General features: G+C 42.5%; 1 protein-coding gene and 1 long non-coding RNA gene across 2 annotated transcripts; both read left to right on the forward strand.

Moving 5' to 3' along the window:
• Positions 1-457: 457 nt before the first annotated feature.
• LOC105468207 (uncharacterized) lies at positions 458-25,047 on the forward strand. The gene is made up of 4 exons (XR_979384.2): positions 458-1,553; positions 2,393-2,498; positions 24,159-24,263; positions 24,652-25,047. It is a non-coding gene; the product is annotated as an uncharacterized lncRNA (long non-coding RNA).
• On the forward strand, positions 5,003-11,063 carry LOC139357174 (uncharacterized). The gene is made up of 2 exons (XM_071073101.1): positions 5,003-6,125; positions 9,499-11,063. The coding sequence occupies exons 1-2, from the start codon at positions 5,177-5,179 to the stop codon at positions 9,852-9,854; spliced, it is 1,305 nt and encodes a 434-aa protein (XP_070929202.1). The 5' UTR covers positions 5,003-5,176; the 3' UTR covers positions 9,855-11,063.
• Positions 25,048-26,243: the final 1,196 nt, after the last annotated feature.

Below are 26,243 nucleotides of genomic sequence, written 5' to 3' on the forward strand. Positions count from 1 at the left end.
TTAGCGTTTAGGCTCTTTTTCATCAAATATGAAAAACTCAGCCCAGTTCATGGCCTGTTTAGCAGCAACCCTGAGACGCCTTTCAGCCCTAGACCCTGAAAGGTCAGAAGGCCGTCTTATTCTTCATATGCATTTTATTTTATTACCCAATAATTAAATAAACCCCCAAAATTAAATTCCGGCCCTCAAACCCCACAACACGACTTAATGAATGTCACCTTCAAGGTGTACAATAATAGAGGAGAGGCAGCCAAGTAGCAACTTATTTCTGAGTTGCAATTCCTTGCCTCCACTGTGAGACAAACCCCAGCCACGTCTCCAGCACGCAACTCCAAACGCCTGAACCGCAGCTGCCAGGGATTCCTCCAGAACCTCCTCCCCCAGGAGCTTGCTACAAGTGCCTGAAATCTGGCCACTGGGCCAAGGAATGCCCGCAGCCTAGGATTCCTCCTAAGCCGTGTCCCATCTGTGCGGGACCCCACTGGAAATCGGACTGTTCAACTCGCCTGAGAAACTGCTTGGGTGATTTGACTATTAAAGGCTGGTCCGTTATTAGACTGTATAGAGTTAGGAAGGCCAAACCGAGGAATTATGTCTGAAATGACCGCGGTGGCCTTCTCAGACCCTAAGGGAAATGCCCCTACCCATCCAGTGAAAGTGTCTACCCAGACTAAGAGATATTTTAGTTTTCTGACTCGGGGCATGCTAGTAAAGTCATTTGCCAGTCCTGGGCAGGGGCAAATCCTCGAGCTTGATGTGTAGGAAAGGGAGGGGGCCTGAACAATCCCTGAGGGGTAGTAGAATAGCAGATGGAACACTGAGAAGTGATCTCCTTGAGGATAGATTTCCATGACGGAAAGGAAATGAGAGGTTCTAAGAGACGGGCTAGCGGCTTGTCACCTGCATGGAAGAGGTTATGAAATGACGACAGAATAGAATGGGCCTGTGAGGCTGCAAAGAGATAATTTCCTTGGTCTAAGAACTATTTGCCTTGTGTGGGAAGAGATTGATAGGTGGAAGTTTCAGCCAGGGAGTAGGTGGGAGTGGCCGATGTGAAGGAGGAAAACTGCCGTGAGGGATAGAATTTGGAATGCTAGCTGCTTTTTTAGCTAACTCGTCAGCATAAGCATTGTCCTGAGCGATGGTTGGGGGGAAGAAAATAGATTTTGGAAGTTGTGAGAACTGTAGAGAGTTGAGCATAGTTTGTGATTTTTAGGGCCTCTAACAGTATTAAAGCAGTGGCAGCCACTGCGCACAGACATGAGGGCAAGGCTAAAACAGTAAGGTCAAGTTGTTTGAACAGAAAGGCTACGGGACGCGGTCCCGGCTCTTGTGTAAGAATTCTGACCGCACTAACCATGCCTAGCAAGGAAAGGAGTTGTTGTTTTGTAGAAGGGATTGGGGTTTGGGAGATTAGCCGGAACACGATCAGCAGGGAGAGTAAGTGTGTATTTATGAGAATTATGCCGAGATAGGTAACAAATGAGGAAGAAATTTCGGCTTGACTGAAGTAATGAGGGCTGTCTGTGAAGCCTTGCAGCAGCAGAGCCCAGGTAACTTGCCGAGCCTGATGGGTGTCAGGGTCAGTCTAAATGAAAGCAAAAGATAGGCTGGGATGAAGGGTGTAAAGGAATAGTAAAGAAAGTATGTTTGAGATCCAGAACAGAATAATGGGTTGTGGAGGGAGGTATTGAGGATAGGAGAGGATATGGCTTTGGCACCACGGGGTGGATAGGCAAAACAATTTGGTTGATAAGGTGCAGATCTTGAACTAATCAGTAAGCCTTGTCTGGTTTTAGGACAGGTAAAATGGGGGAATTGTAAGGGGAGTTTACAGGCTTTAAAAGGCCATGCTGTAGCAAGTGAGCGATAACACTTTAATCCTTTTAAAGCATGCTGCGGGGTGGGATACTGGCGTTGAGTGGGGTGGGGTAAGGGTGATTGGGTTTAATGAGATGGTAAGGGATGCATGATCAGTTGCCAAGGAGGGGTATCCTATACTTGTGGGTTAAGGTGGGGCGAGATACAAGAGGCGGATGCGAAGGAGGCTTTGAACTGGGGGAAAAGGCAGCAATGAGGTGTGGCTGTAGCCTAGGAATAGTCAGGGAAGCAGATAATTTAGTTAAAATGTCTTGACCTAATAAGGGAGCTGGGCAGGTGGGGATAACTAAAAAGGAGTGCATAAAAGAATGTTGTCCAAATTGGCACCAGAGTTGGGGAGTTTTAAGAGGTTTAGAAGCCTGGCCGTCAATACCCACAACAATTATTGAGGCAAGGGAAACAGGCCCTTGAAAAGAAGGTAATGTGGAGTGGGTAGCCTCCATATTGATTAAGAAGGGGACGGACTTACCCTCCAGTGTAAGAGTTATCCAAAGCATCTGTGATGATCCAGGAGGCTTCCGAGGAGATGGGGCAGCATCAATCTTCAGCCGCTAAGCCAAGAAGGTCTGGAAAGGAGTCAGAGAGCCTTGGGCCAGAGTCCCTGGAGTGGCTGCTGGGTGAGTTGAACAGTCCGATTTCCAGTGGGGTCCCGCACAGATGGGACACGGCTTAGGAGGAATCCTGGGCTGCGGGCATTCCTTGGCCCAGTGGCCAGATTTCCGGCACTTGTAGCAAGCTCCTGGGGGAGGAGGTTCTGGAGGAATCCCTGGCAGCTGCGGTTCAGGCGTTTGGAGTTGCGTGCTGGAGACGTGGCTGGGGTTTGTCTCACAGTGGAGGCAAGGAATTGCAACTCAGAAATAAGTTGCTACTTGGCTGCCTCTCCTCTATTATTGTACACCTTGAAGGCGACATTCATTAAGTCGTGTTGTGGGGTTTGAGGGCCGGAATTTAATTTTGGGGGTTTATTTAATTATTGGGTAATAAAATAAAATGCATATGAAGAATAAGACGGCCTTCTGACCTTTCAGGGTCTAGGGCTGAAAAGCGTCTCAGGGTTGCTGCTAAACAGGCCATGAACTGGGCTGAGTTTTTCATATTTGATGAAAAAGAGCCTAAACGCTAAATTGGTGAGATATTCCTTGGGCTGGTTGGTCTGAGGACTAGAGGTCATAGGTGGATCTTTCTCAGGGAGCAAAGAGCAGGAGGACAGGGGATTGATCTCCCAAGGGAGGTCCGCGATCCGAGTCACGGCACCAAAATGTCATGCGCGTCCGTGTGAAGAGACCACCAAACAGGCTTTGTGTGAGCAACATGGCTGTTTATTTCACCTGGGTGCAGGTGGGCTGAGTCCAAAAAGAGAGTCAGCAAAGGGAGATAAGGGTGGGGCCGTTTTATAGGATTTGGGTAGGTAAAGGAAAATTACAGTCAAAGGGGGGTTGTTCTCTGGCGGGCAGGAGTGGGGGTCACAAGGTGCTCAGTGGGGGAGTTTTTTGAGCCAGGATGAGCCAGGAAAAGGAATTTCACAAGATAATATCACAGCTTAAGGCAAGGACTGGCCATTTTCACTTCTTTTGTGGTGGAATGTCATCGGTTAAGGTGAGGCAGGGCATTTGCACTTCTTTTGTGATTCTTCAGTTACTTCAGGCCATCTGGGTGTATATATGCAAGTCACAGGGATGCGATGGCTTGGCTTGGGCTCAGAGGCCTGACAATAGTCTTTCTGTTTAAGAGTACATACCTCTTAGGGTATTCTGACATATACTTGAAATGCTAGCACAGTCTGCCTTTTATGTTAGTGTATTTTTAAAAAGACCAGTCGATTTGTCCTACTGATTGGTCGACCTTCTGGGTTTGTCTGGTTGCTTTCACCTGATATCCCTTAACTTGTTTCCCTATTGCTTGAATCAACTGTAAAATGGAAGTCATGTCTAAAACTGTGTATTCTTTAAAAACAAACAAACAAAAAAAACCTTGTTTATTGAGATTAAATCTACATAACATAGAATTCACCATTTTAATTGTTAAAAGTGTATAATTCAGTGGTTTTTAGTGTATTCACGACGCTGTGTAAGCATCACCACTATCTAATTCCAGAATGCTTCCATCACCACGAAAAGAAACCCTGGATCTCCCAATTCTTCCTTCTTCCGTCCTTTGGCAATACTAATGTACTTTCTGTTTGCATGGATGGACCCTGGTTTCTTTGTTTGACCCTTACCTTATATGAACATTTCATATAAATGAAATCATATAATATGTGGTCTTTTGTGTCTGGCTTCTTTCACTTAGCATAATGTTTTCAGGTGAAAGGACACAAAGATAGATGTGTACCCGCCCCCCACCCGCTACACCCTTGTTCTGCTCTCTAATCTTTGCACATACCAGAGATTTCGTAAGTTCTGTGAGTACCTGGTTTTCTGCACGTACCAGAGATTTTGTTTTGCACATACCACAGATTTTGTAAGTTCTGAGGCAAGGTCACAAGACGTGTTTAAGTAAGATAAACTCTTGCTGCCATAAACCTGCTCTCCCGCCTCAAAGTTTGAACCAAAATATCAGAAATGGCGGGAACCAATCATAGTTAGCCAAATCGCCTTGTTCAAACACTAGCCAATCATATATCTGATTTGTATAATAACTCTATGCCCACTTTTCTTAGACTATATAACACTGCTCGGAGCTCAGTGGGGGAGTTCTCCTGCCCGTCTCATTTCACGAGCGAGGGAGAGTTCCAGGTTCGAACCTGTAATAAAGATCCTTGCTGCTTAGCTTTGACTCTGGACTCGGGTGGTCTTCTTCGGGGAATAAACGGTCTGGGCATAACAAATGGGGGCTAGTCTGGGATTTCCCCCAAGCCCACCAGACCCCAAAGTCAATGGATCTTAATCTGTAGGTAAGCCGGCTTTGTCACTGTCTCTGTCTTTGTCTCTGTCTGTCTCCCTGAAATTTCGCGAAATCCGTAATCTGTAATCTGTATTGGTCTGTTTTATAAGTGGCATGGTCTTGGCGGACGCGCTAAAAGACAGCCACTCGGGACTGGTGGGAGATGTCCCCCAGTGCCCATCTGGGGGCCTCCATCCTTGGTTGCCCCATCTGACTCAGGTCGGAAGTACAACACGCGCTCGCGAAGGCTCATCGTTTCTCACTGTCTGTCCGTTATTGTTAAGTGTTAAGTGTAAGTCCAAAACGAAACATAAAACCTTTTCTTCCCCTTCCAGGACCGGACCTGTCGGATACTCCCCTCTGCTTCACACTCATTTTCGTCCCTCCTTCTCTTTGTAGGAGCAGTCCAAAGATGGGCAACAACCAGAGCACGCCGCTCTCACTCCTTGTTACCAATTTTAAGGATGTGAAGGCTCGGGGGCGTAACTTAAGCGTAGAACTAAAGAAGGGAAAGCTAGTTACTTTCTGCCGTTTGGAGTGGCCCTCTTTCGGCGTAGGGTGGCCCTCCGAAGGAACTTTCTGTCTCTCTATTATTACTAAGGTAAAAACTAAGATTTTCCTGCCAGGGCAGTCAGGACATCCTGATCAAATTCCTTATATTCTAGTGTGGCAAAATCTTGTGGAAGACCCACCGCCCTGGATAACTCCATTCATCCTTGAGCCTTGCAAGGTCCTAGTAATGCGACCTACAAGACAAAGGACTCCCTCTGCTCCCTCGGCCCCTGTGCTGCCAGACAGCCAGGACCCCCTAACGTTAGAACCCACACTTCCCCCACCATATCCGCACCTTATCCCGCAGGACCCAGTCCCCCAGGGTGGTGCTTCCGTAGAGGGAAACCGAGAAGCGGAAGCAGCCGAGAGCGAAAGTAACCCGGGGGGGCCGGCCAGCCGAACACGAGGCTGCGTACTGCGGGACCAAGCTTCCCGACTCCCTGACTCCACCGTAGCCCTGCCTCTCAGAGAAATAGGATCGCTCGATGATACCGGGCTCTCCCGTCTCATGTATTGGCCTGTTTCCACTAGTGATTTATACAATTGGAAGTCCCAAAATGCTCGGTTCTCCGATAATCCCAAAGATCTAACCTCGTTGTTAGACAGTGTCATGTTTACTCACCAGCCAACCTGGGATGACTGTCAACAGCTCCTCCGAATCCTGTTCACAACGGAGGAGCGGGAAAGAATCCAAGTTGAGGCCAGAAAGCTGGTTCCAGGAGATGACGGCCAGCCAACTGCAAATCCTGACCTCATTAACGCGGCTTTTCCTTTGACCCGGCCCAGATGGGACTACAACACGGCAGAAGGTAGGGGACAACTGCTCATTTATCGCCAGACTCTAATGGCGGGTCTCCGGGCTGCAGCTCGCAAGCCCACCAATTTGGCTAAAGTATATTCTGTGTTACAAGGTAAGACAGAAAGCCCCGCTGTGTATTTAGAGAGATTAATGGAAGCTTTCAGACAGTATACCCCTATGGACCCGGAAGCACCGGAAAATCAGGCTGCGGTAGTAATGTCCTTTGTAAACCAGGCAGCATCAGCTATTAGAAGAAAACTCCAGAAATTAGAAGGTTTAGAGGGAAAGCAGATTCAGGACCTCCTTCAGATGGCCCAGCGAGTTTATAATAATAGGGATACTCCAGAAGAAAAACAGTTCAAGGCAACCAAAGAAATGACCAAAGTTTTAGTAGCAGCTTTCCCCCAGGCAGGAAATGGCCAAAGCGGAAAGCAGACAAAGCAAGGCTCTAGGCAAGGATTAGAATAGGATCAGTGTGCTTATTGCAAGGAACGTGGTCACTGGATTAAAGACTGCCCAAAGAAACGGAGACCAGCTAACCCTTCCTCCGTACTCGTTACCCAGGACTCTGACTAGGGAAGACGGGGTTCGGACCCCCTCCCCGAACCCAGGGTAACTTTGCAAGTGGAGGGGTCCCCAGTTCGCTTCTTGGTCGATACTGGGGCGGAACGCTCAGTCCTAACCAAACCAATTGGAAAAATGTCTAAGAAAACATCCTGGGTGCACGGGGCCACAGGCATCAAAAAATACCCCTGGACAACCCAGAGGACTGTAGACTTAGGAACGGGAAAAGTCTCCCATTCCTTCCTAGTCATCCCAGAGAGCCCCTGCCCTCTACTAGGGAGGGACTTGCTGACAAAAATGGGGGCCCAAATCCACTTTGAGCCAGAAGGGCCCAAGATAACTGATTCCCAAAACAGGCCAATATCTATCCTGACTGTCACCTTAGAAGATGAGTACAGACTCCATCAAGAGCAAAAGCCCCCCGATCAGGAAATTGACTCTTGGCTCCAGCGTTTCCCTGAAGCGTGGGCAGAAACTGGGGGCTTAGGGCTAGCTAAACATCGACCTGCCATATTTGTGGAAGTTAAGCCAGGGACGGACCCAGTTCGGGTTCGGCAATATCCTATGCCCCTGGAGGCAAGAGAAGGAATTACGCCCCATATCCGCCGACTCCTAGACCAGGGAGTCCTACGGGCTTGCCACTCATCCTGGAATACTCCACTGTTACCTGTTCGTAAACCCAACAGTACGGACTACAGGCCAGTACAGGATTTAAGAGAAGTTAATAAAAAGGTCATGGACATACATCCCACTGTGCCCAATCCATACACCCTTCTGAGTGCTTTACATCCCGAAAAATAGTGGTATACCGTTCTTGATCTAAAAGATGCTTTCTTCAGCCTTCCTCTGGCTCCCAAAAGTCAAGGACTCTTTACATTTCAATGGACGGATCCTGAGAGGGGCATCAACGGTCAGCTAACATGGACCAGGCTGCCACAAGGGTTCAAGAACTCGCCAACCCTGTTCGATGAAGCCCTTCATGAAGATCTGGGTGAGTACCGGCGGCAACACCCTGAAATAACTCTTTTGCAATATGTTGATGATCTCTTAATAGCAGCCAGATCCCCGGAAACTTGTGTTCAAGGGACTGAGGACCTCTTGAAGACTCTGGGGGAGCTAGGCTACCGAGCCTCAGCAACAAAGGCTCAGATCTGCAAGTCGGAGGTAACTTATCTGGGGTACCTATTAAAAGGGGGGCAACGCTGGCTAACCAAAGCCCGAAAGGAAACAGTCCTACGCATCCCTAGACCCCAGTCGACACGGCAAGTGAGAGAATTCCTGGGGTCGGCAGGGTTCTGTAGGTTATGGATACCCGGATTTGCTGAGTTAGCCAAGCCCCTATACCAGGCAACAAAGGAACGGCAGCCCTTCAATTGGACGGAAGAGGCTGAGCTGGCCTTTCAACAAATCAAAACTGCCTTGTTATCAGCCCCCGCGCTGGGGCTCCCTGATGTCTCCAAGCCCTTCCACTTATACGTGGATGAAAGTAAGGGTGTTGCAAAAGCCGTGTTAACACAGTACCTAGGCCCCCGGCAGAGGCCAGTTGCCTATTTGTCAAAAAAATTAGATTCAGTGGCTGCTGGCTGGCCACCCTGCCTGCGGATAATCGCGGCGACCGCCCTAATGGTCCGAGACGCTGATAAACTTATCATGGGGCAAGAGTTGCGTGTTATAACCCCGCATGCCATTGAAGGCGTCCTCCGGCAGCCGCCGGACTGATGGATGAGTAACGCCCGGCTCACCCACTATCAAGGACTGCTGTTAAACCCCCTCAGAATAACTTTTCTGCCCCCAACCTCTTTAAACCCTGCTTCACTGCTGCCAAATCCAGACTTGGATGCCCCGTTCCATGAGTGCACTGAGATACTGGCTCAGGTGCATGGGGTGCGGGAGGACCTGCAAGATCGTCCGCTCCCCGACACAGAACTCACCTGGTTCACTGATGGCAGCAGCTACGTCCACCAAGGCCAGCGGTATGCAGGAGTGGCTGTAACGTCAGAGACTGAGGACTGAGGTAATCTGGGCGGAACCCTTGCCTCCAGGGACATCGGCCCAAAGAGCCGAACTGATAGCCCTCACACAGGCCCTCACCCTAGGGGCAGAGAAAAAACTAACAGTATACAGGGATAGCCGCTATGCTTTCGCTACTGCGCACATACATGGGGCCATCTACAGAGAAAGGGGACTATTAACAGCCGAAGGCAAAGAAATAAAAAACAAGCAAGAGATCCTAGCTCTATTAACTGCTTTGTGGAAACCAAAGAAATTGGCTATCGTACATTGCCCTGGGCATCAGAAACCAACTATGCCAATTGCTCGAGGCAACTTCTTAGCTGACCAAACCGCAAGGAGCATAGCAAAAGCTCCCAGTCAGCTCCTCGCGCTCCAGCTCCCCGATCCTGGCCCGCGAAATTTGCCATGTTTTCCCGACTATACCAAACAAGATCGCGAATGGATGAACACGCTTCCCCTAAAACAGGTTAAAAATGGGTGGTGGACTGATATAAATGACCAAACCATCCTACCAGAAAAATTAGGACGGCAGGTGTTGGAACACATCCACTGGACAACCCACCTGGGTGCCCGGCGAATGATGGACTTAATCAGGCACGCCAAGTTTAGAATCAGGCGCATAGCTGAACTGGCCAGCGATGTCACAACAAATTGCAAAGCCTGCCAACTAAACAACGCTTGCCCCCAAACCCAGACCACCGCAGGAATTAGGTGTAGAGGAACTAGGCCTGGTATCTATTGGGAAATAGACTTTACTGAGATAAAGCCTGGAAAATATAGGTATCAGTACTTACTTGTCTTTGTAGATACTTTTTCAGGATGGACAGAAGCGTTCCCAACTAAGAGAGAAACTGCTCAGGTTGTAGCAAAGAAAATTTTGGAAGAAATCCTCCCCAGGTATGGCTTTCCCGTCCAAATAGGGTCAGACAATGGACCAGCCTTCGTTGCTAAGGTAAGTCAGGATTTGGCTTCCATTCTTGGGGCAAATTGGAAATTACATTGTGCTTATAGGCCCCAAAGCTCAGGACAGGTAGAAAGGATGAATCGGACTCTGAAGGAGACCTTAACTAAATTGACCATGGAGACTGGCGCTAATTGGGTAGTACTTCTCCCCTATGCTCTGTTCCGGGCCCGAACTTTATTACTTTTTATGGTTGAATAATTTTCCATTGTGCCATGTTGTGTTTATTCATTCATCAGTTAAATATCAGGTACAAGGAGGAATCAGTGGAAGCTGGGTTGCTTCCACTCTTTGGCTATTATGAATAATGCTGCAACAAATATTCCTGATTCCTGTATTATTTGGACATAGGTTTTTACTTCTCTAGGATACTTACCTAGGAGTGGAATTGCAAGGAAAACTCTTCTTGAAAGTTCTGCCAAATTGTTCTCCACAGTAGCAGTGCTATTTTATATTCCCACCAGCCATGCATGAGGGTTCCAATTTCTCCACATCCTTACCCAGAACTGTTATTTTTCTTTCTTAAATTATGTTTCTCCATATCCTCACCCATACTCATCAGTTTTTCTTTTTTAAAACTTATATTCATTCTAGTGAGTATGAAATGGTATCTCATTGTGATTTTGACTTGCATTTCCCTAATGACTAAAGATGTTGAACATCTTCTTGTGTGCTTATTGGCCATTTGTAAATCTTCTTTGGAGAAATGTCTATTCAAGCCCTTTGCCCATTTTTAAATTGAGCCACTTCTTTATATATTCTGAATGCAAGGTCTTTATCAGGTATATGATTTGCAAACATTTTCTCTCATTCTGTAAGTTTTCTTTTCACTTTCTTTATAGTGACCTTTCATGTAAAAAAAAAATTTATGAAGACCAATTTATCTATTTATTTGTTTAGTTGCTTGTGCTTTGGGTGGTGTCATATTTAAGAAACCATTGCTTAACCCAAAGTCATGAAGATTTACACCTATGCTTCCTTCTAAAAGTTTTATAGTTTTGGCTCTTATATTTAACTATTTGATCTACTTTGAGTTAATGTCTGTACATGGTGTCAGGAAGAGGTTCAAGTTCATTTTTCTGCATGTGGGTATCCATTTGTTCCAACACCATTTGTCAAACTTTCTGTATTCTAATTAGATATTTCTGACCAGATTACATCTTAGGTGATGTTAGATACTCCACTTTGAATCACATCAGAAGATATTACCTTGGTGAACCACCATTAGAAATAACTGTTTATTCAGTGCCATGACCATTAGATCCCCCCATTGTTCAGTGATATTTTCCTTTGTGATTAGAAAGTAATTTGTGTGGTGTTAATCTGGTGCCAAAAGAATGTCAAGTCATTAATTAACTATTCTCCTAATGGCTTTAACAAGTAATTTTACCACTTGTTATCATCACCAAGTAATCATCTGGTTTCTGTTCTGTAAAATGAAGGATTAGATGAGATTATCTCAAACTTCACTTTTAGCTTTAATATTATTTTATTATCTTAGTCTCTATGTTGGGTTTATTTGCATTGAGCTATATTTTTTTCTACAGTAACAAAATGAGACAGTTACTTCAAATGACTAAGAGAGTGGACATTTATCTCCAGGAAGAGGTGGCAATCTCTTAGTGAATGATATTTTAAGGAAACATAGTTTGTTTTCTTTCTTTCTTTCCCTTTCTTTCTTTCTTTTTCTTTCTTCTTCCTTCTTTCTTTTTTCTTTCTTTTTCTTTCTTCTTCCTTTTTTCTTTCTTTCTCTTCTTCCTTCTTCCTTCCTTCCTTCTTCCCTCCCTTCCTGCCTCCATCCCTCTCTCTCTCTTTCTCCCTTCCCTTCTTTCTTGCTTGCTTTCTTGCTTGCTTGCTTTCTTGCTTTCTGCTGCTCCTTGTGGAGCAGGGCTAACTCACAGGCAGTGTGCCCAGAGTTGGCTGAGACATACTATTCTTTCTCCCACATTTGTTTTGTCCTTTTATTATTTTATTGTGGCTACTCAAGAGGCTGATATGATAACAGTCTCAGTCATTGAGTTTCATATTTTAAAGCAATGACACTAAACATTTGTGACACCAAATCCAACCTCTGGAGAAATGTGAGTAGATGAGATAAATAGATAGATAGATAGATAGATAGATACATACATACATACATACATAGATTACCTATTGATGATAGATAGATAGATAGATAGATAGATAGATAAAGGATAGATAGATGATAGATCAATAGATGATAGATCAATAGATGATAGACAGAAGATAGATAGGTAGATAGATAGATAGATAGATAGATAGATAGATAGATAGATAGATATAGAAATTTCCTGAATCCTTGGGAATGTTTTGAGTAAAGAAGACTGGAAAAGACCAAGGAGACAAAATAACCATTTGTAAATATCTTGATGTCTCAGATCTACATCTAAGAAAACAGACCCAGTCTTTGTTGAATAAAGAAATAAGATGGGGTGGAATTTAAAGGCAGGCAGATATCAGATCAATATAAAGAAGCTGTCTCTAAAATCCAGTCTGTCTGGACTAGAACAGGCTGCAGTCCTGTGAGGCAGACAGCTACTACTCTTGGAAGCGTCCCAGCAGAGGCTGGTGAGCCACCATTCAGGAATGCTAGGGCCAGACTTCTGCATCAGGCAAAATAACATCTTCTCCCTCTTCATTCATATTATTAAACTCTAACTCTCATTTTACCTCCTCAACATTTCACATATTTATCCACTATCATTTCTAGCTCCACTGCCTAGGGCTAAAATCTCCTACCAATTTTCTACATGAACTCGATGCTCAAGGCAAATTTTACTAGTCACTCCTCCTGCTTCCCCTATCATTGCAAATTATCTCTCAACACTCAGCTCAAAATCTCTTCCTAAGGGAAGCCTTTTTCTAGTCCAGCCCAGCAAAGTCCTTGACTACCTCAACTGAACAAAATGATACTTTGTGGCTACTTCCCTTATGCACTTATCACTGTCTATTGTAATTTTGTGCTTACACATCTGGCTCCCCTACTAGATGATAAACTTCTCCAGGGCAAGGAGCATGCCTTAACTTTGTATCATCAGCACCTGGAAGAGTGTTTCCTATAATAGTTGCTCAAAAAATATTTGGTGAATAAATGAATCAATTTATGAATCATTGAGATTCCATATTTCTATTGAGTTCTGATTCATATGACAGCTTTGGGAGTGAGGATGGAGTGTTTGGCGACTGACGACAGTATTTTGTATTTAAAGTAGTACTTTTCAGCTTCCAATTTGTTATGATCTTTATCTGTCCCCTTGAGAGGATGTTTGCTATGGATGACTAAAAAGAAGTATTGACTACTGACTACAACAGTAAAGAGGAAAGTAAAACAGTAAAGAGGAAAGTTATTGCAATGAGCTTTTGGCTCTCACAATGCCATGTCTGAAGACTTAGTTAATACTGATGAAAAGAGGAGACACAGGGAAGTAGAAAGGATATCATTTGATTATTGGAGGGGAGGAAGAAGAGAGAAGTAGTGGAGAACATGGGCATGAGAATATAAACATCAGAAGACAAAATGGATGAGTCATATATAAATGGCACTTTATATATATATATATCATGATATATATATCATGACATCACTATATATATATATATATGATGCCATTTTGTGATGCACTGATAAGAGAGTCATGCTTAGAGGACCCTAGGAGTTATCAATCTGTGGTCAAGAAGAGAGCAACAAGGGGCTCCTGGGAGGCTATACGGCATCCTAGCAGATGAAGATTAGCCTACAGATGTGCTGAAGAAGGATGCTCAGCCACTGACACTAGGCCTTTTCTCCCTGCTGAAATAAGCAGCACCCTTTCATGCCATGACAAGTAATGTTTGGTTCTCTTGGCTATGGCCATCCTGAAGGAAATTTGGGAAGTAGGCAAAATTTAACATGTATCTATATTACCTTTTTACGGCCCCTGCTGCCATCTCTAGTTCTCTAATTTCCCCATTGTCCCTTCATTTCCCCATTGTCCCAGCCCTCTCCCCAGCTGTGGCACCCCATCAAGGCATTCTGGCATTCCATTCTCTGGGACTTATTCTCTCCTAACCCTCCCTAGGAGCCATGACACCGTGTTTATTCTCTCTGGAAAATAGGCTTGACCAGTCTGAGATAAATTGTTAGTGACTGACAATGGCTGTGATTCCTAGTGGGTTATTCTTCCTACATTTGCATTCTGCCAGGGATTTTCAACGGCTTAGTCAAAAGGTAGAGAAAATATTAAATACCGAAAAAAGGAAACCATTTGAAAAGGTAACCCAAACTTCACCTTCCTTTAAAATAGAGGTCTCGACCTTAAGAAGCTTTGAGATTCTTAACATATAGATTTCATATTTCATTAAAATAAACAGAACATGTAGTTCTACAGATTTTTGTTTTACTCTAGTGATTTTGATAGCAGTTGTTATTTGGGGAGGAGTATATTTGTCAAAGCAACTAATCATCTTTGTATTTAAAAAAAAAAAAAAAAAAAAAACCAGAATGTAATGACAATTTGAAAATCTGCCCAGTATGCTTTTTGAGAAATGGATAGTGATTGTTGGCATCTCATTTTCTGTGCCTCTTCCTAACACTCCCTTACACGGGTACACCCTGCCCATTGTCAGGGTGAATCTAAAGACAGATTGTCTCAAACTTTAATGAGACAGAAATGTGTTGTCTCCAAACTACACTGAAAGAAAATCAAATGGGGCAACCACTGAAAGAAAATCAAATGGCAAAACCACAAGCTTTTAACTGCTGCCCTATGAACCTACTCTTCAAGAATGTAATACTGGTTTTCAATGGTGCCTGGAAATGTTTTCCTCTAGGTTGAGAAAGGGAAAAAAGGAAAGGATGAGGAAGATAGAAAAGGAGGAAGGAAAAAAATGAGGGAAGGAATATTCCAACTCCTTACTGCTAAGCAGTAATGCTGAGATATCAACATTTTGAAATGAAAACTTCTTAGAATATTTATTTTTTCCAAATTTGGCCCAGGGCCTTGACTGGCAGTACTTGTGCACTTTATTACTCATATACATTTTAAATAATTATGTACATTTTTCATATTTCGTTCTATCCCTCTAGCTCCATGTTGGGGCATCTGAAACAACTATTTCAGGCATTTGGTTTTCCGGTCTCTAAGGAAAGATATCTCCAATTCTGTTTTGCTCTTGCCTACATTCTTTTGACATTATTATAAAAGCAGACACGATAATGAGCTTTGACGGGATGAGCTGCTGAAATGGCTTAGGATTCAGAATTCAGCATACTATGGCCCACAAACCAAATCCAGACTGCTGTCTGCTTCTTAGTTTTATTGAAACACAGCCATGCCCATTCATTTACTTGTTGTCTATGGCTGCTTCTGTGCTATAATGACAAAGTTGACAGGGACTGTATGGTATACAAAGCCTAAAATTGTGACAAATACTGTATAGCCTGAAAAGCCTAAATTCTTACTATCTGAATATTTTCAGTTTGCACAGGAATATAAACCAAGTATGTCAACTGTGCACACTATTTAATTCAGCTGACACAATTTTTGCAGCAAGACTTTGTTGACGAAGGAAGCAGTGTACAGATTGACATTCTGGTGCAAGCTCTCTCTCTCTCTCTGTGGATCAGCACTTTTAGTAGCACTGGTTTAAGTGACTCTATAAAACTTTTACTTTGAGGAAAATACTTACTTGATAACATTTCTAGGTTGTATGACTCATAGATGTAGTTAGAGCTATCAGCTTTCGCTGTTTCATAAAGTTGCCCCCAAATTTTGTGACTCAACAAATGGCAGTTTGGCATTTTGGACTGGGCTCAGCTTGGTGGTTTGGCTTTGTCCAGGCTAAGATGATCTTTCAGCTGGGCTTGTTCATGTATCTGTGGCGGCTGGTGGGTTAGCTGGGGCTGGTTAGTCTAAGACAGTTCAACCATTACAACTTTCTGCTCCACTTGGTCTCCTTTGATGCTCAAGATATGCTGGGCAAGAGTCTGAGATCAGAAGGAGTGAAAGCTGTGAGGTCTCTTGACACCTGGATTCAAAACATACAAACTATCCCTTCCGTCACATTATTGGCCCAAGCAAGTTTCAAGAGCAGCCCACCTGATCTTGGGGGTGGGGAAGTAGATTCCACTTCTTGCTGGAAGGGGCTGCAAAGTATTGCAGCCATTTTTGCAATCAACCACAGGAAGGGAGAAGGGAGAAAGAAGACAACCGCTTCTCTTCAGTCCTTTCTTTTCCAAACTTTGGTCAAATTTCACTACCTGCATTCTGCCAGGGATTTTCAATGGCTTAATCAAAGGTAGAGAAAATATTAAATACTGAAAAAAGGAAACCATTTGAAAAGGTAACCCAAACTTCCCCTTCTTTTAAAATAGAAGTCTCAACCTTAAGAAGCTTTGAGATTCTTAAGATACAGATTTCATATTTCATGAAAATGAACAGAACATGTAGTTCTAGAGATTTTAATCGCCTATCATAATACTCCCCAATTGGCCTGACCCAATTTCAGAGTTTTATGTGACCTCTAGGAAAGACTCTGACATCAAAAAAATACATTTGAATTGTAGTAAGAGCAACAGAAATTATAGTAATTATAGTAAGAATTATAGTAGGAGCAATAGAAACAGCTGAAGTCTAGGAGTCCAGGTCCCTCTGCTGCAGAATTTAGGCTTTATAGTATATGAGATTATAGCATTATTAATTTTGTGCTAAACATTTCAATAGTTGTATCACCTTCAGCAGTTTGGCAGTGCTTATTGATCTATATAGACTCTAATATATCACAAAACTTTAATGAGATAAACATAAAATGCTAAATACTAAATAACACACCTTAGGAGGTTCTGAGCATTTCCTACTCCTATCACCTGGGTGACACAGTTTGTTTAATGTATATGACTACATGTTTGGTATTTTTGTTTGTGTGGCAATACATATGTGGATATGTTATTATTCTCACAAACCTTTATTTGGGAGGTAAGAAAGAATGGATGAAGGTGAGAGACTGTATAACTTAACAATGATCACTTTTCATACCTGCAAATTTCTCTTAGAGTCAGTGCATTTTCTTAGAGAAATTAACTTTCCAGGGGGCGTATTATTCCATCCCGTCTTATTCTTAAAGTGATCTGAAATGTTAGATGTGCTTTTACTATAAAGTTTCAGGAAAAAAAAGACAATAGAAATAATGACTAACACAAAGATCAAGTATTGACAAAAATATGTATAGATGCATTTAGACACAGAATTATTCTTCAGTGGCCTTAATGTAAAACCCTACTTACCATATCCATGTTGAAAACTTTGATTCACATTTTACTCCGTGATTCAGGCTCTGACCTTAGAACTCAGAACCTGCACACAAATCCTATCTTTCGTGCTTCCTGAAGCTCTCAGGTGCTATGTAACCCAGAAATCCTAGCTTTTCCAGCCTAGAAGTCACACTTGGCTTTAGGATTTTGACAATAGTCCAAGCTTATATCTTGCTTAACTTCAGGTAGTCCAATTTTTACTGGGATCTACTTTCCAAGTATTTCAGGAAATTCCCAGAAAGGGCTTCCTTGTTTTATAAAGGCACAATGACTTGCCACCTCAGCCCATCAGCTGATTCTGGACTGCTGCTCTGTTCTGAGGGTCAAATTTCGTTACTGCCAGACACTGTAATTGCCTTTCGTACCACTTCACCCCCATGGAGGTCAAAGGCATTCAAACCCACACAGTGGTAGCTAAGATCAGGCTGTATTCCTTAACAAGAATTCCCTGGAGGGTTCGTAGGTAACAGAAGGGAACTTCCCTGATAGCTTAAAACATTATGCCAGATATAGTAGTTCTCAGAGTTCTCAAGCCAAGGACCGTCCACAGGAGTCCTCAGTTGGATGTCTCTCGCTTTGGCTGCCAGCCGGCCAACATGTTACAAGGCTGGTTCACTTCTTCCACTGAGTGCTTTCTTGAGCACATTGTGCTTTCCCAGAATGGAGGCCCTAATGCCCAAGGCCAGGACAGAAGAAACTACTTCTCCTTGTCCCATTTCCAATCCAAGACTAGCTTTTCCAGTGATAGAACATCCAAGGGATAAGAAATAAGCTTCATAGGGCAGGGGCTTTTTGTGTTTGTCACTGACATATTCCAAGTAACTAAAATAGTGCCTGAGCCTAGAAGGACTTCAATAATAATTGAGCAATTGAATAAAATGGTTTATTTTTCTAAAACAAACTAATAAAGACTCAGTAAGTGTCTAGTTACATAATTCAGAACAACATCAGAAAAGCTTGGTCCAACATGGGAATTTACAAACCCAGTCTACTCCCTTTAGGGTCTCTTCTCCAGCATAAGATAAATGTATACCTCCATATCACTTCTGCCCAAGTGGCTCTCCACTCCTGACCTCCTCTTTCTGAAGGCTCACCCAGGATGACACAAAAGCACCACTAAAGAATAGTTTCAGACAGAATGAAATCTAACTCCTTGTTCAGAAAAGAAACATTCTCCTAAAGGATACAATCCACAGAAATGTATCTCCATCCTCAGTGGAGACAAATTTTCATAGTTTAACTCCTCAAAGTCTTAATTGTCTGAATTCCAAATTGGGTACTGCTCAATTTCTCTTAAGTGTCCAACACAGTGATTATTTCTCGAAATAGTGATTTTCTCAAAAACTAAACCATAAACTCTACATTTAGAGACAAAAACACTCTTCTCACTTCAAATTGGCAGTTTTCCCTCTTCATGGGCATCAAAGTTTCCAAAAATATCTTGGGGCCCAATTTCAGCAGAGCACCAACTTTCTAGCATATGTTGCTCAGTCACTGTCTAGTTTCTAGAATATAAGCCAAACCTTTATGATGGGTGGAAAATTCCCTCTGGTCTGAATCAGCAGAGCTTCTCTCTCTGCCTCCACCCCTTTGTCACTCAAGGACATTGCAATGATCTACATTTGCTCTTTCTGGGTATTTGTACTGTGGGTAGACCTTTGCTGCTTAATCAACTTTCAACCAATGGATCCATGTCAGTAAACTGACAGATCAACCCAAAGGAGGAGAGAATGTACCTTGTTTCATGAAAGATGATTTTTCTTCTTGTGTACCGGTTATCTATTATTATTTACCTACACAAATAATTATTGCTCTTCCTCACAATCCTCCAACTGTTCCAATCCGTGGTAACTATGAAAATGCACCTCTCAGATTTCTGCCTGTGGGCACCCTTGGCTGCTGTGATCTGAAATCATCATTGTATTTGAGCCAAAGTCGTGCTTCCTACAGGCTGCTTTTAGCCAATGACTGAGCAAAACAGGAATACTAAGGCAGACTTGCTTCTGAGAGTCACAGAGCTCCTCTGATAGGCAACTTTGACTTTAGGATTTCCCAATATTTGCCAAACTTTCTTAGAGCTAAACTGAAGTCTAGGGTGATTCTCCTAATTCTCTTCCTTTTTCTCACTCATTCAACCAGGTCAGGCCTGGGTTGTGCAGTCTGATGATTCTCCTGGCCTTCATTTTCTACTCCCTACCTACCTTATTTTTCTCTCAAAGGCATTGCCCCTAATAAACCTCTTTTTCCTCTATCTCATCTTGAAGCCTGACTCTTGGAGGACCCAAATCAACACCAATGGTACTGATGTTGAGAAATGGGCTGAGAAATGGGTGACAAAGTAGGAGTTTGGGACTGGCTCACTCACCACCTGGCAGATGAAGGGTTGTCATCCTGGTTGGCAGGCAGGGCACAGATAGTACTTGGCACAAAGTGGTAGTGGCTCAATGGCTCAAGACTTCACTCATGATGACCTGGAAAAATATCCTGGTGAAGTAAAATGCTGTAGCAAATATGATGACGCCAGCATTTAAAATGCATGGGGAGGGTGGATAGTGCCTGCAAATAAACATTTTTAGGATTATTAGTTGGAAGCAGAGATAATACTGATATCTAGAGATTCAAAGCATGGTTATGGTCCCCTCAACCCCCACTAGAGTGGTGGTCTACAGGGCCAGGTAATAAATGAGTTGGCTAAAATTTCACCCACTGGATTCAGGACTCCACTTAGTGGTCATTTCCCAAGTTCCTGAGAGTATCATTGGAATTGGCTTAGCATTTGGAATAACCCCCACATTAGGTCCTTGGGCTATCATAGGGGAAGAGGTTAAGTGGAAACCTCTGAAACTGTCCCCAAATCGTAGCCAAGATAATAAATTAACGAAAAGTATCGCCAGGCAGTGTCTCATGCCTGTAACCCCAGCACTTTGCGAGGCCGAGGCGGGCAGATCACCTGAGGTCGGGAGTTCGAGACCAGCCTGACCAACATGGTGAAACCTCTTCTCTACTAAAAATACAAAAATTAGCCAGGCGTGGTGGCATGAGCCTGTAATCCCAGCTACTCAGGAGGGTGAGGCAGGAGAACTGCTTGAACCCGGGAGGCGGAGGTTGCAGTGAGCTGAGATCGTGCCACTGCACTCCAACCTGGGCGACAAAGTGAGACTCTGTCTCAAAACAAAAAGCAAGCAAGCAAACAAATAAACAAATAGTATCATATCCCATGAGATGGTAGAAATGATTGCTACAATTAAAAACTTAAACGATGCAGGAGTAGTAATCACTCTATCTCTGTTTAACTTACCAGTGTGGCCCCTGCAGAAACCAGATGGGTCCTGGAGAATAACCGTATACTATTACAGACTTAATCAAGTAGTAAACCTGATGATTATAGTTACTGTGCCAGATGTGATATTGTGCTAAGCAGATTAATAAAACTTCAGGTACCTAGTTTTCAGCCATTGATTTGGACAACAGATTTTTTTCCCATTCCAATTAGAAAAGAAGATCAGAAAAAGTTTGAATTCAGATGAAATAGACAATAATATTGATCTCTAATTTTGTCTTGTGGCTGTGGTAACACTCTTACCCTTTGCCATAATTTTGTCTGAAAAGGTCTGAATCACCTATGAGTCCCTCAGAACACCACACTGATTCATTACATCAATAAAATCATGATGACTGGACAAAAGAGGAAGAGGTGGCCACCATACTGGAAGCCTTGGTTAGATACGTGCTCCAAAGGGTAGAAGATGAACCCTACCAAGTCTCAGGACCTGCCAGTACAGTGAAATATTTAGGAGTCCACTGGCCATTCCCTCCAAAGTAAAAGACAAATTGCTGAATCTGTGAACAAACGTGGGAGGCGGCATGAAGTGTGAAGACTTTTTTGTATTGTCCCTTAATGTTCAGCAAATAGCAACTACCATGAAAAAAGTACTCGACAGATAAGTAGACAAAATGACTCACCCAGTTGATTTTAGTCATCCCAGAACTGACACAGTGGGTACGTGAATGAAGTAGCCACAGTGGCAGATATGGAGGCTATATATGGGCCCAACAGCATGGTCTGTCACATACTGAGGCAGACATAGCTACTGCTGTCTCTTAGTGGCCAGCTTTTCAGAACCAAAATCAGCGCTAAGCCCCCAATAAGGTACTTCTGACCTGTTTTCTCCTTGCCTTCTGTGAAGTATCTGTCACACCCTTTATGAGATGGGAGTGGAACAGAGGTGAGCTCATGGAAAGGTACCTACTCCTGTGACTCCTCTGCTGGCTGTCTCAAGCTACCAGACAAATGGATGATTCAACATGCTGGTGGGAAAGAAAAATACCAATTTTTCCATTCAAGGTTAGTTACTTCAAGAAAAAATAATGACATAAAATGTGGACATTGTCCATGAGAAAAGTGAAAAAACTAAAATAATAGACCATTAAAAGAATTCTAAACCACAGGGGAAAGAAAAACAAAAAACAAACAAACAAACCAAAAAAACCCCACACACCTAATAAAAAGATCAGATCAGTTTCTTCCAAAAAAAACAAGGCTAAATGAGACTGGTAATATAAAAAACAATGCTATCTAAGGAAAGGCAATTTTCAAAAAGTAAGAAGATATCACAGAAGCACATGTGTTAAATGTATCAACTAAAATTTAGACATGTCAAAAAAAAAAAAACAAAACCTCAAGAAGTGTACTTGAGTATCTTGAGGGACTCAAAAATGAATACCAGAAGACTCTAAAATCGCTAAATGATAGAGTCCAGTTGAAATATAATAAGCCCAAATTTAATGTCTTGCTTTAGGAGGATCGGGGGATTCCCAAACCACATTTTACTTCTGCAAAAACAAATTAGAGGAATTAGATCAAATTGTGATCATGCTTAGGTCTTCTACAATGAATTAGCTAACCATTTATAGAATGACTTCTTAGAAACAGATATTTTTCCAATATTTTGCCACTTTTATTAATATTAAAATTCTTACCAAAGGCTGTAGCTACTCCTTATGGTGTCTTTGTAAGAATTAGAAAAAGATGTTCCCTTGGGAATTTCAGCTTCCACTCTCCCTTGTGAAGGGGCAACCTTATTCCACTCACATACCCACTCAGCGAATAAACCTACCACCTACCTCACATAGAAAACTGAGACCAAGAGTGGCAAACTCCAACTTCTGTCTTCTCCCCCTTTGATTTACCTTTATCTTTGCATTTTTCTGCTGTGTGGTTCTTTCCACACGTACCCCATCCTCCTGGGCTCTTCCTCCTCTCCTTTTCTAACCTCCAGGTTCCAGCCATACCCCATTTACACGCTCACCCCTTTTGTCGTGCACTTTCTATGTTTTGTTTTCCTCAGCCTCTAAGGAGACCTAAGTTTCCTTAGTTTAAAAATGCAAAAGCTTTCCCTCCACAAACTTGTTGAAAAAATACTGCTCCTCTTTATCCTCCCTTGCTCACCTGTCATTTACTCCTCCATGCTCTGCACTATTGTATTACATCTCACCCCTCGATTCAAAGACACAAAAAGGTCACTTTGACTCACTAAATCACAATAATTTCTGTTTCTATCCTTGACATTTCTGCATCATTTGACTCTATTGACCTTCTTTCTTTAAACTTCCACTGGCTTTTTGGAGAGTTCTACCTCTCTAACTTCTCTTTCTCAGCTTATTATTCTGTCTTTTGTTGATTTTTTAAAGGGCAGGGGAGTGGCACAGTCTCATCTCTTTCTAAGGTTTAATGATGGCATCTACTGTGGAATAAAAGATCACTGAAAGCTTGTACACACTTAACATGTTGGTAGAAAATATATTTTATTTTATCAGGGGAAAATCCTATCTAAATAACGTTTTAGACTTCTTAGAGATCAAAAAAACTGAATGTCTTGCTAAGCATAGCAATAGATATAATGTTTTTGGAAGTGTTTGATAAGATTCTTTACTAAAAACAACTTAATAAAACAGAAATCACCATGAAAAATACTTAATGGATAAAAACTGCCCTAAAAGCACTAACCATAAGATCATAGGATAAATGGCGCATGCATGTGTAGTCAGTGCGCTGAACAAGCACTAACATGTGGAATGTAATCTGAAAAACAACTCTCTTTTTTCTCTTCCTTTGTTAACTTGAATTTATTCAGTGGGTCTTGCCTTCCCCTTCCTCTCCGTAGAAACTTGACTTTTCGGCCAGGCACGGTGGCTCATGCCTGTAATCCCAGCACTTTGGGAGGCCAAGGCGGGTGGATCACCTGAGGTCGGGAGTTTGAGACCAGCCTGACCAACATGGATGGAGAAACCCCGTCTCTACTAAAAATACAAAATTAGCCAGGTGTGCTGGTGCATGCCTGTAATCCCAGCTACTCGGGAGGCTGAGGCAGGAGAATTGCTTGAACCCGGGAGGCAGAGGTTGCAGTGAGCCAAGATCGTGCCATCATGCTCCAGCTTGGGCAAGAAGAGTGAAACTCCGTGTCAAAAAAAGAAAAAGAAACTTGACTTTTCTTCTTACCCTTATATACTAAGAGTTCACTTTGTTGGTTCACTTTAAGATTCTCCCTTGACTTGAGATAAAAGTGGAGGTGATACTCCCTTCACAGTGAGTTCGAGATTCTGTGAAGTGGGTGTCACCTTTTAAAAAATATATCACTTCTGGGCCCAGCGCGGTGGCTCACGCCTGCAATCCCAGCACTTTCGGAGGCTGAGGCGGGTGGATCACGAGGTCAGAAGATCGAGACCATCCTGGCTAACACGGTGAAACCCCGTCTCTATTGAAAATACAAAAAATTAGCCCGGCGCGGTGGTGGGGGCCTCCCAGCTACTCAGGAGGCTGAGGCAGGAGAATGGCGTGAATCCGGGAGGTGGAGCTTGAAGTAAGCCGAGATCCCACCTCTGCACTCCAGCCTGGGCTACAGAGCAAGACTCCGTCTCAAAAAAAAAAAAATATATATATATATATATATATGTATATATTTATATATATAGTGAGATATATATGTATATGTTTATATATAGTGATATATATGCATATATTTTATATATACATAGTGAGATACATATATATAAAACTTCTACAAATGCTCAGTAAAACCACCCTTTCATGCCATTGATGTGAGTAAGGACTCTAAGAGTATTGTAACTTTTATTCATAGCACTCTAAAATTCAGAAGTTCACAATTTTGTTGGGTATTTGTTACCTTTCTCATTAGGATATCAGCCAAAACTTCCACTTGAACATTCCATTATGCTTGAATGAAGAGGCTAAAACAGCGAGGCACATCAGAGATTGGCTCTAAAGCATCCTTATGAAACAGGTTGGTAAATGATTCAGAGGTGAACATATGCGTGAAATCTCCAAAGTGGCATGTGACACGAAACTTCCAGTTAGTAAAATGCCAAGTCAATAGAATAAACTGCAGGAAGATTGCACCAGGCTGGGTGAGTGGGCAGAAAAGTGGTAGATGAGTGTTCAAGGACAAGAGAGCAGATGCTTTCAGGACACATAATCCAAATGTAATTCTCAGGGAAGTGGTCTCCAGGGTATCAGTCATGATCCTCTGGAAAGATGGGCTTCAGAAAGGTACAAACTTGCATACAAAACAAGGCTCCTATTTACAGTTCATATGTTACTGGAATTTTTAAAATTAATGCATGTTTGAACTAAAGTTCTTTGTCTTCATTAATGTCATTTCTGTTTTTCAGTGAAGGACAGGGTACATGAATTTCAAAACCAAATTTCAGGACCATGTTTTACAGCAGGAATTTACCTTCAGCCAATATTTTCATGTCTATTTGTAATTAAAGTAAGTTTTTTAAACCTAAATTTATTATTCTTCGTATAGAACCACTTAGAAGGTCTTTAGTATGAATATGCAAATATATTTTCCTTTTTGTTTCTATTAAGATGTGTGTATATATTTATCTACGTATTTTCTCTCAATCGGGTGTGTGTGTGTACAGTTGATAATACAAATATGTAATTACTTGAGGTGTAATTAAAAGTCCTCAAAGGACTTTCTCAAGATTTTTTTCCCCATTGAAGAGGGGAGGCATTGGATAGCTGGTACAATTTCTGCTAATAAAAATAAATGTCCTTCAGACAGGAATTAGATAAGCAGCTTGTTTCTGCAAAACTTGAACTGCAGCCAGTCTGGTGCAAACTCATTTCATAAATATTTCCCTCTTCAAAAAAAAAAAAAAAAAATTTTTTTTTGAGAAGATGGATGTATTCAAAATTTTCCAGGAAGGTACTAAGAATTCTGCTCATGATTATCTCAGGAGGAAGCTTCCATCTGTTCTCTCTAATAGTTTAACTTGCTCTACTTTGTTCCATATTTCTCAACCAGGACTTTGGAGTTTCTGCATAAGATCAAATATTTTTCTCATTTCCCTCTTTTATTAAAATACCACGTTTATATGAAGGATGAGCCCTCTGCTATATTGCTTACAGTGCTATTTTAGGATACAGAAAATATTTTGTCACAAAGAAAGATTTCCTGACATCTCTAAGGCTATATAAATATTTATATATCTTTTGAATTGCTATGATTGGTTGATTTTGAAGAGTCTCAGTCTCCATCTGATTTCTCTGCTTCCCTGATAAACCTTCTTCAATCCCTACATTAGTTTTTTGTTTTTTTTTTTTTTTTTCAGTCGCCCAGGCTGGAGTGCAGTGGCGCGATCTCGGCTCACTGCAAGCTCCGCCTTCCGGGTTCACGCCGTTCTCCTGCCTCAGCCTCCCGAGTAGCTGGGACTACAGGCGCCGGCCGCCACGCCGGCTAATTTTTTGCATTTTTAGTAGAGACGGGGTTTCACCGTGTTAGCCAGGATGGTCTCGATTTCCTGACCTCGTGATTCGCCCGCCTCGGCCTCCCAAAGTGCTGGGATTGCAGGCGTGAGCTACCGCGCCCGGTCCCCTACATTAGTTTGTATAATGATCAGACCCAAGGCCTAACCATTACCCAAATGATTTGAATATGAAGCATGACTATAAACCAGTGTGAGTAATTTTCAAAGTGAACAGAATTTGAAGATAGTTCAAAGAAAGGAACTCCAAAAGCCTTTTGAACCATGGATGTAGCATTGAAACAAGCACGTAACTTTTTCTGCTGAATCCTCTGAACATATATGCTGTAGTATTCACTTACACAACCAGGCACACTTTTTATCATCTCCTTCATTCTTGGTATTAATATGCTATACTGTGTCTTCTCTGAAATAAAACTTTCTCACTTTAATATTCATATTAATAATTCTCATGACAAAAGTAAGTTTATTTTAACTTTCAGCAGCAG

This window comes from Macaca nemestrina, chromosome 11 (assembly GCF_043159975.1).
Source record: "Macaca nemestrina isolate mMacNem1 chromosome 11, mMacNem.hap1, whole genome shotgun sequence".
Classification (NCBI taxonomy): domain Eukaryota; kingdom Metazoa; phylum Chordata; class Mammalia; order Primates; family Cercopithecidae; genus Macaca; species Macaca nemestrina.

Excerpts from the sequence above, each read along its gene's own strand:
- LOC139357174 (XM_071073101.1), top strand. The coding sequence starts at position 5,177 with ATGGGCAACAACCAGAGCACGCCGCTCTCACTCCTTGTTACCAATTTT. Across the intron at positions 6,126-9,498 it reads GGACTACAACACGGCAGAAG|ATACTTTTTCAGGATGGACA; the intron begins GTAGGGGACAAC and ends TTGTCTTTGTAG.